The following is a 17,859-nucleotide window of genomic DNA, read 5'->3' as shown; positions in this document are numbered from 1 at the left end:
ATGAGCTGTGTGTCAGCCTTCATGGCTGCAGCAGCAACAGAACACTGAGGAGGCATTACAGCAAACACTGACATTAGAAAGGATGTGCAATTTCTGAGAAGACAGCCATAAATCTTTTTAGCTGTATAAAAACCAAGAGCATTTCAGTTTTTCCTGTAAGAAAGGAGGAATGTTTTTACTTTTATTTTTAATTACCCATTTCCACCAAAATGCAGGATGAAGGAAAAAACTCAAAGAGGGGATTGGGCACTAAAGGACATCTTTTTCCCTAGAAAACTTTCCCCAATAGATCTTTTTCTTCAATGTGTAAGTAATTTTTTAATCTGGTTTTCTTCCTCAGGACTGACTGTGTTGCAACACTTGATTACCTCAAGTTTCCAAATCATTACTTCATCCAGGCTCTGGAGCTCACAGCTGGTGTAGTATTGGTCTGACTTTAAGATTTCAGGGACTAGAAATGCGAAATGTGGGGTTTGCCTCTGTGCTACGTGCTTGTAGCACAGGGGCAAAGTTTTTTTGGGTTTTGGAACCATCCTGTCCAACATGGAGGGAAATATGTCTGAGAGTGCTTCCATCCATCATCTCCAGAAATCTACTCTCCCAACAAGTTTCTGGTCTGCTCCGTGATCAAAACTGCCATTTCCCCAGTGTCACGCTATGTCCCACAGCACAGCCAGCTGCATGAAATCATGACAGTACCTTGGGGCTCCCTCCTGCAAATCCTGCGCACCTTGTGATGCAGTTGTGTGTAGCACCTCACCTTCCTGTTGGATTTCTCTCTCTTGACTCGAATTATACCATCTTTCATCCATTTCCTTAGATGACCAAAACCACCATCCCTGTGAAAGAAGTAATTTTCTTAGACAGCTTTTCAATTTTATTCTTGTTCACCTTTAGCTTGGTTTTCTCAGGGTTAAATACTGGTTTGTATAGTTTTGGTTTGGCTTTTTTGCTGTTGTTGTTTCATTGGTTGGTTTTTTTGTTGTTCCTGACTACCTTTCTCTAATACTTGATATTTTGCTAACTTCTCAGCACCTGAGGACTTATACAATGGCATCTTCTGGATAGATTATTTCAGCTCTGCCTACAGGTCTATAATTTATGCTTTATCATTTGATTAAAAGCCACTTTGAAAATAGTCATTGCAGTTGCAATAATCAGACTGCTATTTTCAGTGTACTCTACTGCCTTCGTGTTCTATGCTTTATAAATTAATTAGCAACTCCTGGAATTCCTTTCAGAAAACTCCGGAAATACTTATATAGGTTCCTTTAGTCTTTTCAGTATTTGCATTTACTGTCACATATAGTAACAGGTAACCTATGAGTGGACTTAGATATGGCAAGACAATACGGTAACCTAAGAAATGTTGTGCTGGATTCTGGGAAATGATCCAGCTTACTAAAACATGTACAGTATACATTATCCAGGTTCTCTGCAGTGTGTAGAGCAGAGTCACAAGTTACATGGCTAAGACACTGAAGAGCCATTGTATCCATGAGTCAGTGGAAACACTCATCCTTAAATCACAGGAGGTAGTTATTTAGATATCATTGTCTAAAAATTAATTCCCCAGTTACAACAGTCTTTCCAAATGAGCTAGGGGATGAGAATGGAGCCAAAACTTTTGCCAACTGAAAACATTCTCATCATCTTTACCTTCTCACAGGACTGCAGACATCGTAAACCAATCTCAGCCTCGTTTTAGAAATGTAATTTTTTATTCTGTAGCTGAAAAATATTTTAAATGTGGGTTGATTTATGGTATGATGGTCTACTTTTGGAAAAACGGCCTTTTTAGGTGCCTGCCTTTTTAGGTGCTACCCTGCATTCCTTATGAAAATGAGTTATCATTTAGGAGGGTGGGTACATTCCCTCAGAGAAACTAAAGGTTAGATTTTCAAAAAGAGAATAAATGAAATATAGATTAAAACCTTATATTTGCAAAAGGTTGCATGGGCAAAGCTGCAGCTCTGTCTCCCCAATGGTTACTGCACTGCACTCCTTTCCTGCAAACAGGACACCAAAGTGATGGCTGGGTGCTGCTATGCTGCTATTTTAGTGTGTGAGCACAGAAAGATGACATTAATTGGTGATGCAAGACATTTTGGTGCATTTGGCTTTTCTAATATTATGGGCTGATCTTTTTTTTTTTTTCTTTTTTTTTTTTTTTGCTTTTTTTTTTTTTTTTAATCAGCTCATACTAATAGTGATAGTGATTTTTATTTCTTGCTGTGACAATTTAGCAGAAATCAATATCTCATTCAAGCAATGCAACCAGCAGTGCAACATGGTCCACTCATGAGGAAGAGAACGAGTTTCTACAGAGTTTGAAAATTATGTTTAAAGTCTGTGGAGCAGCCCTGGACAAAACATCACCTCTAATCCTGCAAATTCACCACTGGACAACCAATGAAGGAATTGTAGGCAATTACATTGGCCATTTCTGCTTCCTTTGGTGGAAATTGCAGGAAGTGAGTGGTATCTGCACAGCCTGGGGCCAGGGGTCTGGCTGCAGGTCAGGGCTTCACAAGTGCCTGGAACCAGCAGAATATGGAGGATGAGGAGCTTATTTCAACCAGCCTTACTCCCTCTTACCCCTTGCCCAGGTCCATTCAGCCTCCTCAGTGCTTCTTTTACCACTAAAATATTGCTCAGTGTAAAAAGACAGCTTTGCATGGGTCATATCCAGGTGGTCGAAGGCCATTTGGTGCTTTCCACAGGCTGGACTACTTGGTGGCTTCTATTTCAGTATATTAATTCTTCATTTATTTTATTCTGCCAGTGCTGTGAAGCACACCACCCTACTGTCTCCTCTCCCTTTTCTACTAACTTAAAAGAGCCTAAGTTTCTATTTTTTTCTTTTGAAATGTGAATTAACAAGTCCTGTTAACACCTTGCTTGTTTTGGTTAGGTTAGTCCCAGCTGACTTGTGTTTTGCTCACTGCAAAAAACAGCAAAGGGAATTGGGAGCTCTGGAGAAGGGCTATATTGGTTGCACAGAGCTCTTGTGCAGGTTAGGGATTACTTTCAACATCTGTTATTAATTAATTCTTCTGCAGGGAACAACTAACCAAAGACTTTGTCATTCAACTGTTCAGCTCTTTTCTATTTGTATTTTGATGTTTTCTGTCATAATTCCTCTACTTCATCAATAATCACTAAAACCCTGTACTTTAGGGTAATAATCAGAAAAGTTTGGAGAGAAAAAGTCATGAAATAGAATGTTTTGACTATGATGAACCACTGGTATTTTTCACATTTTATGAGATTAATATCTGCAAATTTGTCATAAAAGAAAAAACAGACAAAGGATAATAAGATCAATAAGTTGAAATAAAGAACATTTTCTTTTAAGACAATCTTAGAGTGAACTAAATATATGAGTAGCTAATTTCAAAGATACAAGTCAAAAGATTTGAATTTCTTATTTTTATTGACTTTCTGAACTAAATTACCCTTTTTTAAATCCTTCTCTAATTCTTCACCTGACTAATTTGGACAAAGATATTACAGTTGGAGAAGGAAGTGATTTCTTTTCTGAATATTCACTTTTAACATGGTTTGAGTTGCAACAGTTTAATTACAGACATACTGCTTCTAAGCTGATCATGTCAGGCATGCATAAAGTGTCCTACATGAGCAGTTGAATAGATAGAAAACAGACCAATATAACTAAAAGCAGGAAACCATAAAAGCAAAAGTTACACAAAAATAGGATGCAGCAGGTGGAGGAATTTATTGCAAGTGCTTTAGACTAGAATTTTCCAGCTACAAAGCTTAAGGTCAAACCTTTACCTTTTTGCAAGAAATATGAAGAGAAATTACACACCATATCCTATGGAGATCCCCTATCTGGGAGGTGGGTGTGCCGCACCTAGCAGGATCTTAAAAGGAACTGAGAGAGTATTTACTCTACAAACATTCCCACCATTCTAATCATTAATGATAAAACACTCAACCAACTTCTTCAGAGGTGATCACTGCTCACTACCAAGGGAGAGCAAAAGCCAGCACTATGGGCTGTAAGACACGTGATGGAAGATTTGAGACACGAGTGTTCTATCTCTGTGTAGGTCATTTTAGTAAGCCCACAGCCTTCTCAAACTGTTATATTCTATTTAAAGATCCCAGATTGGGTCTTTTGGTAGCTGTGAGGAAAAAAATTCACAGCGAAGGGGCACAGATGATGGCCCTTTTAGAAAATCAATGATCCTCTGAAATTGTCTTGTTCTATTTTAGGAAATTCAGATTCAGAGGTTACTTAGAGGTATTTAGATCTTAGAGGTTATGTGCAGCAGTTTCAATAAAAAAAAGACGTTGGCTATGCATGATTTCACTGCAGATTGAACCATATCAGATAACACACTTACCCTATTTTTGGGGTTTTCCTGTCGATTGCTGGGCTGCATAGCACAAACAACAAAAGTTCAGCTTGAGACTGTACCCAGCAATTTTTTTCTGAAGAAGGAAGGGTAAAGAGAAGGAACATTATGATGGGCCTTTTTAGATTTTGCATTTGCATTCTTAACATTGTAAGTTAACATGTGACAAAAAATATCTTCTTGTTTCAAGCTAGAAAGATGTAAATTGTCATTATTTGACCCTTCTCTTAATTGTCAACTGATGTCTTTTTCCATAATCAGATAAGAAGAGAGGGGAAAAAATACAAACACAAGAAGAAAACTCAAACAGCTGTAAGAAACATTCAACTCACAGCAAGAGACCAGCAGACGCCTGACAGTTTGTTGAAAAGTGGTAAATTTTTCACAACATGCAGCAGGAAATTGAATTAGGCCCTAATTGTGTAAGAAGTAGAAAAAGGAATGACCCAGTAGATATTCTGTAGGTCATCAGTGCAATACAGTGGTGGTTGTTGCTGCTACATATTTTAATATGTGCAATAAGATAAATGGTAAAACTCTTTCCCCTCTGTTTTATCTTGTCATTATTTTTTTAAATGTAAAGAACAGTTTCCTTTCCTAGCACAAATTAGTTACAATTTTGAGATTATGTAATCTGTTCTGACATCTGTTTATTCAAATCCTTTTTGGTTTTGTCCATAAGGTTACGGCTCTGGTCAGAGAAAAAATATTGATATTCAAAACCTTTGAAATCAGAGCAAATATCTGGAGGAAGGAGACAAAAAAGAGGGCTTATGTTGTATTTTTGGGATTTCCTGAAGAGAGAGTGATCATAAAATTCTGATGATTTTAAACTGCAACTTATAGGAAGCCTTGTGCTTGGAGTTGGAGTGTAATTCAATCTTACTTCCTTTTCCCAGGAAGTGTCTGATGTCCCCCCATTTTGCTAGGTTAATATTCATTGTTTCTTGAAACAGAAGCCAAAGCTGCTTCTACTGTTCCTCTGTCTATTCATCCTGCAGCAGAAGGGAAAAACCTGTCCCATACTGCACCCAGCAGATTTTCTATAATAAGGTTACCAAACCCACAGGATCAGGCTGAAGAGTGAAGGGCAGAATAGAACTCTTATAAAAGTTCTCATACCAAATTACCACAGAAATACACAGGAAAGCTGTGCTACACACTGGAAGACCTAGACTGTGGGATGAGTTTTGAGATTAAGACTCTAAATTTATTAGTAGACGTTCGTAATTCTGGTGTCTTGATTAGTTCCAAGCTACAGTTGAAATGGCTGTTTAAATTCTGGCTGTAGTGGTCAGTGGTTATTCAGAAAATGTGAATCATTTGCCAAATGCCACCTAAGGTGTAATAGGGGAACCTGAGATACCTACACAGCAGCTGAGAGCCAGGTGAGGCATATCTGGGCACCCAAAATGGCACTGGATGCTTCTCTATGGGGCATCAGGCTTAAGCAAGGCACATAACAGGAATTTTGACATTTAGCTGTGCAGAAATCTGAAAGCCTCAAACTGAGTCATGTCCTAGGGGAAACTTAACAACATTAATATTTTTTTTAAACTTACATGGACACCTTTTGCTCTGAACTCACTGCAGCCAAGGCTATAGAGAAAGGGAACATCCTCAAAGTTGCTAATTGGTGCCATAAATGTAGTCAATTAGTCACTTTTTTGTTGTTGTTGTTGTCCCTTTGCATAACTTGCTTTTATAGATTTCTTCTGTGGAAGTGGATGAGCTTTAGTCCTTTGGTGGGTGACCACCATCTATGTTGCTATGTGAGAATTGTGCCATAATATCTTGTGATTGTTGCTAGACATCTTTTTTCGCTAAACTGCAGGCTGGAATGATGGAGAAAGGAAAAGCAGAATCCAAAGTATCGATGTGTACAGCAGCAATGACAGAGCAGGTCAGCGAGGAGGAAATACTGTTTAAAGTATTCTGGCAGTGGTCAAGATTTCCTGATTTTCCCACACTGCATTTTGGAAATATCATTAAACAATATTTTTCCTCACCTTTATAGCTGTGCCCTGTGCCTCTTTACCTTTGAAGTCTGTTTGGTTTACCTAGATATAAATTCTGTCAGGATCCCTTTGCGTTTCTTCTTGTATTCTGCATGGTAGCAGAAAGCAATTTAAGGTAATTATGAACTAAAAATGAAGAGGAGGACAAAGATCATGATGAGCTGTAAAATAATGAATATTGATTGCTTAACAATGACCTCATTTTCCAAATGAAGACCTATCGGATTCTATCAGAGCTAGTTGCTGAACTTGCAGTCCATTATGCTTTAATTTTTAATATTTTTTTTATTCTGTAGGCTTGTATTTCTATAACTGCACAAAATAATGCTTCATTTTATGCCTTTTATAAATGTTTATAATTTCAAAATAGTCTGTCTGAAGTTAGAGAAATTATGTATTTTCAGGTACTACTTAATTAAACATTGGGCTTTGAAATAATAATGTCAGCTCATTTCACTACTGCAGATGAAAGTATAACATGTCTTTGAAAATTAAACTGTTAGGCAAAGAAAGATTTGAAAACAGTTGCTAGTGAAATTTTTCGTTTTTTTAGGAAACATTATCAATATCAGCAATAAATTCTCTGTTTATTTAAAACATATGCTACTACGTTAATTACTGTTGCTGGAGAGTAAGTGCCAACTTTAATAACATGCAAATGGTCAATGCTTTTTTATTTTTAATGAAGTGGCTTTACATGTCTTTCTGCAGTATAATTCACCCATAAATTTGTTCAAGCTGGAAACCATCATCCATAATAATTATGTATGGGACTGGGTATAATAGGAACCTAATCTCATTTAGGTTCTGAATGGGATATTTTGATTAAATTAGCAAACAGAGATGACAATGATAATAACAGGAATTGTTGCTGATGGTGGAATGCATCGGTAATAGCTGTCTGGGAAGCTCTGCCAGACTCTTTGCCAAATATAGAAGACATTACTCTTCCTATGTAAAGCCAGAGGTGTGGAAGTGAGATGTGATAGCAGAGAATGGAATCGGCCCATACGGTAAATTACACACTGCTTACGCACCGCTCATGCCTTGGAAAGAGGACACTCATCAGGAACATGGGGCCAGGGCTGGGCTGGGCTGCTCCCCTTCATTTCGTCATGCACTGTGCCAGCCCAGGGAGCTGCATGGAAATGAGTGCTTCATTTCTGTGTCACTGCTGGCCCTGGAGCTTGTGCCACCCACGCTGCCAGGCCCGTGTATCTGCTCACTAGGGGCCAGGGCAGGAGCAGCAGGTGGGAGGCAGAAATACAGTCAGGAAGGTGGGCCCTGATTTGGATACAGGGCTAAGAGAAAGGTGTGCTTTTTCAAAAACACACTATGCTGCTGTGGCTTAACTTCCATCTCTTTCAGGTGTTATACACCATACTTGGCATGATCCCCAAACAGGACATCCTTTCATTTCAGTTTTATACACACGACAAGAATATAAATGGCAAACACTGACCTTCAGTCAGTAAGTATCCAGAGCATCCTCCATTGTATGCTGTGACTGTGCACAGCAGGGACTCAACATTTCCCCTTTTCTTTTCACAGAGCTTTCCCCATTTAATTCAGTCATTTGAAATCTGATTATGTTCCACAAGAAACAAGAAAGGTAGGTGAATTATGATTCTTAACTCAATCTCCAGGTCATGCTGGTGTGAGAGCTCTAGAGAGGAGCCAATGAAATGCATTTAGAGGCACAAATGCATCAGCATCTCTGACAACACTTAGACATGTCTTCTTTACAATTGCTGTCCATGCACTATTGCTAGAATAGGAAATGGAAGGAATCATCCTGTTTTATTTTAAAGGGTGAAACAGGGCATGTTCTCCCAATCAATGGCTTCTCTATAGGAGTTAACAAAAATACTCTGAGGGCATACCATGCTCTTAGCATTTCTGATCAATAAATATGATCAATAGTTTAGTAACTGTACATTCATAATTATTTTATTATTCTATTACAAAGGCTATTTAGGTATTTTCATAGTACAGACATTTCATTGAAAAGCTTATTTGATAATCCACTTTTCCCTCTCAGGCTTTTATAATGTTCTTCAACTGATTACTTTAAATAATGATATGACTCTGAGATATTTAACATTAAAAGGTGTATGCTTATGATAAGTGAGCTAACAGCAGGTGAGGAGCAGGATTCTCTTCACAAAGCACACAGCTTCACTTGGAAAGTGGATTTCTTGTTTCCCTAGAATGAGAATGAGGATTGATCAGCGATGACTGCGTCTTGCCTCTATGCCTAAACAAAAAGTACCTGAGTGGTGATCTGCAGGAAAAGTATTATCACTGATGAAGGGTCACTTTTTTACAGGTAAATAAATTTTTGAAATAATATAGTAAAAGATGTACTGTTTTCTGGAGAAAAACTGACAGTGATCTCTGCTGAACTTTTATAAAGAAGGAGTGACTGAGTCAATCAATGGACTTTATATGACAGAAAATAATCAAGGTAAGGCCTTAATTGGGACATGCACTATGTTCTCATTAGTGCACTATCTAGTGGGCTCATGGGGGAAACACCCACACATGCAGCAATGCTAAAATTATCGCTAATAAAAATAACCTGGTAAACGTAGATTGACTATGTATACTGCATTCCTGCAGCAAAAAGGCCTATCAGAATGGGGTTTTTTCCTTTGTAACTTCAATTCGTAAAAGTGAGAAAATGACACTTCCAACCATCAATTAACATAAAAAAAAAAATCTATGTAGGCGTACAAGTCTATGTTGTCCCTCCTTTCAGCATGCTTTGAGACCCAGCAAAAACCACCCATGTAAGGCAAAGTGTAGTCTTGCCTATTTCTGGCCTTTAGCTTAACACTCTATTCTGTTTGCAGTTTACTAGACTTCTCTGTTATTATTGGGTTAGGATGCCTACTAAGTTTTCCACTGCTTTAGCTTTTTCTAAATCCTAGCAACGACCAAGATCTATGATGAAGCAGAATTAAACGTGTGTTTCCCAGTTTCTGCAGCTCTTCCTCAGGCGAGGCTGGGCTGTGTGGAGGAGGCGGCATTCCCGGCATTCGGATGCTGTGGGATGTTTGCTCTGTGCTATTTAATACACACGGGGGTATCCTGCGGACGAAGCAGCTCGGCCCAGGGGCTCTGGGGAGCGTTTGGCCCTGTCATTGTCCCTTTGAAGAAGCGGGGAAATGGAGAAATGCCTCAAATGCTGTGCAGGCAGCCTGGAGGCTCACCTGTCACTTCTCATGGTAGCTGGGCCATGAGGAGCCCTGGTGCTGTGGCTGCAGCATCCTCCTTGTCCTCCCGAGCCCGTGTGAATGCATCCTTCCTTTTCCCTGCTCCTGGCATCGCTTTTCCCCTCTCCCAGCTGCATATTGTGTATCTCTGCATTCAAAGGCACCTTTAAAGAGATTTACACTTTCCCACTCACTCTTTTTGAATTGTCCATTCCCCTTTAGAGAAGAAATGACCCAAGCTGAAGGCAGGGCTGGCAAAGCAGGGTATTAAAATAGTAAGGTCGTATTTTTCACTGTAATATTGCATCCTTGCCCATGTTTTCCTCTTGCTTCCGGATGCTACAGCATCTTCTCTTTAAATGACACTCTCCCCACCCTTCACCCTCACTTCTGTTCTCAGAACGCTGCGGCTGCCGGGGTTGTCCCGTTCCCCTCGGCAGCCCCCGGGGCCCTCAGGAGCAGGTTCCCCACAGCCCCGGGCGGAGCCGCCCTTCAGGGAGGGCCCGGCGCCGCTCTCGCAGGGCCCGGGCGGGGCCCGCCTCTCCCCGCCTCTCCCGTCACGGCAGGCCCGGTCACAGCGGGGCGGGCACACCGGCCCCGGCCCGCCCCTCGCCGCCCCTCCCCGCCCCGCCGCACCCCTGGGAGCGGGCTCGCCGGGGCCGGGTAAGAGCCGCGGGAGCTCCGCTGGGGCGCCGGGAGCGCCGCTCGCCGCAGGCAGGGGGCCGGGGCGCTGTCCGGCCCGCCGGGAAGGGGCTGTCAGGCGGGCAGCCCGTGGGAGGGCGGCGGGCAGGGCCTCGCTGGGGCCGGGGCCGTGCCCCCGTGCCCGGCCGAGGGGCGAGCGGAGCGGCTGTGGGTGAGGCGGGCCTGGGCGGCCGCGATCCCGAGGGGAGCGCGGTGTTGGGGCTCGGTCGGTCCCGTCAGCACCAGCTCCTTTCCCCGCGCCCTTCCCTGTGACAGCCACGGTACCGGGGCTTTGGGCTCGGCGATGCGCTCGGGGGAGGGTCGGGGCCTGCAGCGGGTGTTTCACAGCAGCTGGCGTGGAGCTGTAGGGTAGGACGGGCACCCCCGCTTTGTGGACGGGGTCCCCTTGCTGCTCCAGGTCCGAGGGGAGCATGGCAGCGGGAGGAGGGAGGGGACAGTGTGAAAGTGGCCGATGTAAATAGTGAGCCCGGGCCTGGGCGCCGGCCGGCGTTATCGCTGTTTTCCTGGTGAATCACTCGCCGCTGCATCAGGAGCGGGCGCTTCTTCAAACTCAGCAGTTCAGTGGAAGGTTTCACTCCGCTTTCCATGCTGTGCAGGGCACGACATCTTAATTGAAGAAGCCCAGTGATAAAATCTCAGGATACTTGGCCAGAAGCAATGTGCTCCTGTGCTGTGGTCCCCTCCACAAGCCGTCCAAAGGCAGAGGGCTGTGCCAGCAGGGCGAGTGGAGCCTCCTGGCTGGTCATTATACAGGCTTGTGCTTTGCTTCTGCTTGGAGCCTGGGGATTGTGCAATTGCTCTTGATGGAAAAGAAGGAAAAGAGGACGCGAAAAAAGAGTTAAAACATTAGTCAAAATTAGAAGAAAGTGGTGCTAGATGGTGACATTGTGTCAGTGTTTGCTTCATAAAGATGCCTTTTGTAGTCTTGGGTAGAATATGAGGTAGCAGTCTTCTTGGTGGCTTATACTGAAGTGAAACTCTTGAGAGAGAAGAAAAGAGACCATGAGCTGTATATAGTCATTGGCACCCTGGTAGGCCTCAGAGAGACTCACCATGTGTTACAATCGGATTTTGTGCAAAAGTACCTTCTCCCTCGATGTGCTTGATCTGCGCACTTGGTTCAATGTGAACAAGCTACCATGAGGGAGAACTGGGTGAGAATAAACAGTGCACAAGATGAATCAGGCTTATCATCCATCTTCTTTTCCCCATGAGGTGTTTGCCTACCAGCTGCACAAGAAACTGGGCTCTTTGAAAGGGTCATCTCAGGTCCATTCCCAGACTTCCCATTCCCTCTCTTCCCGCATAGTTCCAGTCCCCGGTGTTCATTTTCCTATTCCTTGCTTTGTTGTAAGGCCTTTAAATGCCTTGTGCACTCCTAGGAAACATAATTCTCTTACTTAAGGCATTCTGCCAAGCACTAATATGTTCTCTTAGGCTTGTGAAAGCTATGTGCTTCCTTCACCTAGTTCATCGTAAATATCAATGTGGATGAATCAGACAATTATAAGCATGATAATTTTTATCCATATATGCTAAGCGTTGGTGATGCTTTAGGCCTAATAGAATTTCTAGAATAATTAGGCTTCTGTAATTTAGTTTTTCATGCTGAGCAGTTTAAATGTCACTGCTTTAAACTGCATCTTTCTTCAACAGAATAATTTTTAGGAAAAATTACTAAAACACGGACCAGTGGCACAATCTAATAATTATTTTTTAAAAACCCTAACATAGAGCTGTTAGATAATGCAAGCTTGGTTTTGGTAGATTTGAGCATCAGTTAACATGGCAAGGCTAAGGGAATTGTGCAGAGTAGGTAGGAAGTTACCTTTTGCCATCTCTTCTGTTAGTGTTGATGCAGTTTTAAATAAACTTTGCTTTTTTCTGCCATATATGGATTTAAGTTTGACTCCTAGCTGAAACTAGAGGATAAAACAAATCTGGAAGCTTTTCTTTTAAGAAGGCAAGAAGAATTTGATTTTACTGCTACTTTGTTTGCGCATTTGTTATGCTCCACAGTTGGTTTTTATTATGGGGGCCTACAGCCTGCCTGTGGATCAGGATTTCAGCACATTAGGGGCTGTAAAAACAGAAAGTAGGAAATGTAATATCAGTCTCTAAATATATTAGCTTAATTATAAGGGAAAAAAAGACATAAGTCCAGAAAAAATTTAAACATCCCTCATCCTCTAGCAAAAATAATGACAAATCTAATGCTCACCTGTATCTTACTAAATCAGTTGCTATGAGTCAGTTATGAGAATCCCTCAGGTGCTGTGGTAGGAGGTCCTTATCATTTACATCATTTCTGTAGCTAACATTGTGACTTGCTGAAATTTTTCTCCAAGTTTTTCTGCAGTTCATCACTTTTGTCTGTGTTTTCACCCTGCTTGAAGAATTTCGCACTTTTTTTTTTTTTTGGGGGGGGAGAGGGATAGTTTATAAAGGAAGTTACATATTGTTTAGGAGAAGCTTTGTTACTGTGAAATTTATTTAGGAAAAAAAAAAATCCCTTAAGGAAAGTCCCATGACTTGTTTCTGGATACTTAAAGGCATAAAATCAGATTTAAATTCAGATCAGATTTAAGTTTCCAAGGGTTCTATGGAATGCAGTATGTACTTTTTGCTTTCTGAAAGTTAAGAGTCCATGTAAACATTTCTAGGTCCTAATGCTATAATATTGCTCAAACAGTAAAACTTTTGCATAAGGGTTCTTATCCTAATGTATCTGGGCTAGATTTCTGATGGAAGGAGGATTCTTTGAATATCTAAATGAGAAAATGCAAAATAGATTAAGTGCTTATTAACTGACTGGAGTCTGCAAAATATTTGTGTGACTGCTGTGGAATCTGACATGTGCAGAGCTTGTCACCTTTTGTTCCTGATGGAGCTTTCAGGAATGACATTGGGGAGCTGCTTAGATGTGGAGACTTTCTTGCCTACATTCATAACCATTGGAAAAGTGGATTTTTTCTTGTGCCTGACAAACACCTTTCTAGAAAATATATTGATACTAAGGTTCATTTTTTGTTTTGGTATGGAGTGACCATGTGATGGAGGAACTAGCTAATGCAGAAATGATGAAAAATATATTCAGTCCTTTAAATTCTTTAAACCTCAATGTACAGTGAGGTCCTGCTTCAGTTAATGTTAGTACAGTGTTCTGATCTTTCATTTCGTTTGTGCCTGTAGACTCAATTCCTTGGACTTTCTACAGTAGCTTGACAGGCTGAATTGGCACTAGGTATACTTCCTTTCAGAGGCAGAGATGTTGAGCAGAAGGTAAAATTTACAATCAGAACTCACACCTGACTGAAACTTTTAGAGGAACTGAAGACTATCACAAGTGCAGCTGCATTCCAGTTTGAAGGCGAAGTGTACTTCCTGCAACTGCGGCAGGCTTTTAACTTCCCTGTTTTGTAAGTTGTGCAGCCAGTCATACCGAAATACGTCAAGACAGAGTAGTTAAATGCTGTGAAAGTGAAAAGGGGTAATTTCTATGGAAATTCAGTGTCTTGATGAATGCTCCTATCACCCTGGATGGAAGGAAGTACTTAGTGCATGCCTGTTTTGTTTCCTGGTGGTTGAAGCCCTGACCTTGTCTAGGTCATTTAGCAGTTGACTTTCCAAGGGCTCAGCTTATCTGTGTTTTCAGAGGAGTTTGAGAAACTCAGCACTAACAAGTGAAGGAGCTGTGAGTGGAAGTAGGGTGTTCTGTCTGGTTCAGATGCCCGTTTCAGTTGTCTACTGTGAGAACTAGAGGGAGAAAGTGTGGTGAAGACTGGGAGGTGATGACAGCTGGTGGCTGTCCTCTTACCTCTCTTTCTGTCTGTTCCCCAGACCAATCACTTGTCCTGTCACCAACCTGTATTATTGAAATGCTCAGGTATAGCTCTGTTAGTGGAACAGTGTGCATGGAGTAAATCAGGTGTGAATTTACATGGCTATCCTACAAATCTACTATAAATCTCAATTCTTAAGTATGGGAGTTAATAAAAAGAATTGTGACAACAATTGGAGAGATCTACATGTGCAGATGAAAAGCTGAACTATATCCTGTGAATTTTGCTGTCTGTCATCTGAACATCTCACTATCTGTTGTGTTTGGCTGTAGTAGAATGTTGAAAAATTTTAAAGTCTTATATATTGAGCAATCTGTAGTTTGGTCAGTGTAGTGGAGTGTAACTTCTTTAAAGATACTTACAGTTAGCTGTAGAAATTTTCAAGACAAAGAAAAGCAGTAACTTTTTGTCAAGACTTGGGTGAAATATTCAGTGTATGTCTCTTGATTGTAAAGGTGTTCCTGAGAACAGCGATACAGGCAGCTGTTTGGTGAATACATATGCGAAAGAAGTAAAAACAATCATTAAATACTATTTCAGTTAATTCTACACAAGGTAGGTTGGTCTTTTGCCATCTCTTCTCCTTAGCAGTGGCATTTTAACATTATCATTACATATACATTTAACTTTTAACATTAACTATAATATTTAACTAAAAGGTTTTTTAGTCAGTAGCACTGTAGTTAGCATGCTACTCAAGTATGTAGGAAATAGTCATAATTTAAAAAAAAATCTGTCAGAAGTTCTGAGAAATCTCTTTCAAACTTAGTTTTTAGGTGGTTTCATTGGATTTTATGCCTATGGTTGTATTTTTCACTGAATTGGTAGATTTCCTTACTTAGTCAATACACCAAGGTATAGAGCCATTTATTTGCTCTAAAGTTTGCGTGGGCTTGGTCTTAAAATACAAATTCAGTACAATGTTGCCTGGAATTTCCAAAAAGATCAAGGGTTGTAATGCCAGCCTTGGCCCAGATGAGTGGGATTTAGGCTGGCTGGCTGACTGAGTCCAGGCTTCAGTCAAAATAATTTGAATCTGCATGTGGTACAGACAAAGACAGGAAACGATGCAGAGACAGCTATCATGACTCTCGGGCAGTAGTGCAGCAAGTAGAAGAGTGCAAATACACTCCCTGTCACCTCGTCTACAGTCAGGTTGTTCATTACTAGGGGAGACCTCAGGGCCTGAAGACTCCAAGCAGTCTTTGGGATCGCAGTGAATCAGCCATTTAGCCCCAAATCATGCAGGGTTTTTCTTCACAGTAGCAGCAGTTTTTTTCATGGGGCACAGGTGATGTCGGCTGCAGGGCAGCAGGGGTGAGCCTGACCTCTGTAGTTACATCCCTGGTGAAGTTTTGGCGGGATGTACCGTGTCAGGACCAGTACAGTGTCTTGGCTCCACTAGAGATCATTTCATATTACAGAGCTATGAAACCAGTCGTGTTTTAAAACAGCCAGGGTATTGCTACCTGTATTAATACAGACATTTCCAAAGGAAATACTTGGCAACAAGGACTGTTAATTATATTTAAAAAGAAGTTTGTAAGGACTTGAGTTTCCAAATTGACAGCAATGCTGCTGTCATACTTGACGAATCAGTTAGCCCATTCATTTCCTTCTTTTCACTCAATAAACATGCTTTTTTTTCTCTATACCTGAAACTGAGTTTCAGCTGTGTCTCTTAACCAAAAGCTGGCAGGCCAGGAGAAGAGGACATTGCTGGGAAGGCACATACGTTGAACAGTGGAAATGTGGGGATGTGGTGAAGTTAACATGTTCAACCTGTGAAGGTGATGTGCAGGAGAGCACAGCGTGGATGAAATTGTGGGATTGTGTTAGATATGTATGTGCTTGATTTATTCTGCATTCTAACTGCAGAACAGATAAACTGCCAGTTTTGATTTGCTCAGGTATTGTAATCTATGTTTTGTTAATTTCAATTTAAGATATGAGCATGTGAGCTTGTGCTGAAATTTGATCTGTATGGATGGAAAAGCACCCCTAAAAATGTGTTTGAATACTCAAATTGTTGAGAAATGAATTCATTTTGACAAAGACAGCAGCTGAAACAAGATGAAAAGCTAATTCATAGAACTTAGGTGACACTGGGTTAAGCTAAAACTGAGGTTGATACCCAGGAAACTGGGTGCTGCCTTTTTTCTCATGTCTTGTGTGATACCTGCTGAGGTTTTTTTCCTAGTGGTTACTTATGCTGGATCATACTGGTGGGATGAGTGATACATGGTATGTAAATAACAAAATAATTGATTTAATTCTTCAGGGATGTAATTCTTCAGAGAAATTGGCAATTTCAGATTAAACATGCAGCTTTTTTTTTCTGGAATGGCAACAAATGAAAGTTGCACTCTTTCTTTGATTACAGTGAGCAAAATACATAAGAAGTTTGACAAAGAATAAACTTCGTCTTTGAAGTACAGTGCTTTTGGAGAGGATAAACATTAGTGCATGGAGTTTTATTTAATCTTCTCCCGTGTATTCTTTAGGAAGATGAAGACCTTTATAAACCAATGACCAAAATGTAATTGTTGTTTTCTGTGGGTAGAGTCTGTCTGTCATTTTCCTGTGGTGGATGACCGTGACAGCCGATCTACTCAGCCATGTCGTACGGACCAGGTTTTGGGGATCCTAATCAACTAGCCCAGCGCATAACTTCTAACATCCAGAAGATCACACAATGCTGTAAGTTGCATTTCATTTTTGTATGTTTTGTGTACAGTTTTAGTAATGGTGTTACCCCCATTCGAGGTGAGTTTCTCAGATTCATTCATGGGAATTAACTCCGACTCTGCCTACTCATTTGGCAGGTTTGTGGCTCCCCACACAGTGTGTCCATTCCTTCCTTCATGTGCATGGTTAGCAGTTATCAGTACTGATAATATCACTCGGCATTCACCAATTTTAGCCTGGCAGTTAAAGGACACTTTAAGATGGTAGATTGAGGTGTTTGCTGATTGAGGATTGCATCAAGTATTTGCTGAAGCTTGAATTTTTTAGCAGGGACAGAAGCTGTGGCCTTGCAGGTTCCCCTTGTCCCTGTAAGTCTTAGATATGTAAATAAGATTCTGCAAGTTTCAATATACCAGTGCTTAGTTTCATGTTAGTATTTTTTTAGCCACCTAACTGGAGTATTCAAGCTAGAGGCTAATTAGGCTGCTGGGATTTTTAATCCTTTTTCCCTTTTCCATCATTTTGCATTTTATAAAAATAAAATGTATGTGAATATGAAACAAATACTATTTGATTCACAAATTACGTAAAGTATACCATTCATCAGAAGGGAAGTAGTTGTGAACAAAAATGGGTAGTTTTGGTACATATGTTTTATGTTATGCAGGATGCAGAGTGCATGCAGAAATGAGTATTTTAATTTTAAAACTTCAGATGAATCCTGAACAGTAAAATATATCAGTTTTTTTTTTAATTTTTGATCTTTGTTTTCCAAGACAAGTTCTAGAAGTTGGTATTTGTAGCACAGGTTAGTGGCACAGATTGGCTTTTTTCCTATTTTTTCAGTTACATTTTGTATTTTCTTCCAGAAAGAATTTCTTAAGATCTTAATAGATAGGAACAAAAATTGTAATTTTGCCTTATTGAAAAGTTTCTGTACTTCAGGATTGTATTTCCACACCCTAAAGTTAACAAACCAACTCTATAAGAGTCCTTGTGCTTTATT

General features: G+C 40.6%; 1 protein-coding gene and 1 long non-coding RNA gene across 2 annotated transcripts in view; both read left to right on the top strand.

Moving 5' to 3' along the window:
- The first annotated feature begins 237 nt into the window (after positions 1–237).
- On the top strand, positions 238–3,065 carry LOC136358431 (uncharacterized). Its single transcript, XR_010743095.1, has 3 exons — positions 238–306; positions 1,033–1,090; positions 2,247–3,065. It is a non-coding gene; the product is annotated as an uncharacterized lncRNA (long non-coding RNA).
- A 7,117-nt stretch (positions 3,066–10,182) lies between these two features.
- The window catches only part of STX7 (syntaxin 7), a 31,724-nt gene continuing 24,047 nt past the window's right edge, over positions 10,183–17,859 (top strand). Inside the window, exons 1-2 of the mRNA XM_066315399.1 lie at positions 10,183–10,287; positions 16,728–16,865. Coding sequence (XP_066171496.1) covers positions 16,784–16,865 — 82 coding nt within the window. The 5' untranslated portion in view covers positions 10,183–10,287; positions 16,728–16,783. The remainder of the gene's footprint in view (positions 10,288–16,727; positions 16,866–17,859) is intronic.

The sequence above is a fragment of the Sylvia atricapilla genome, chromosome 3 (genome assembly GCF_009819655.1).
Source record: "Sylvia atricapilla isolate bSylAtr1 chromosome 3, bSylAtr1.pri, whole genome shotgun sequence".
Classification (NCBI taxonomy): domain Eukaryota; kingdom Metazoa; phylum Chordata; class Aves; order Passeriformes; family Sylviidae; genus Sylvia; species Sylvia atricapilla.
This window is presented reverse-complemented; position numbering and strand designations above follow the sequence as displayed.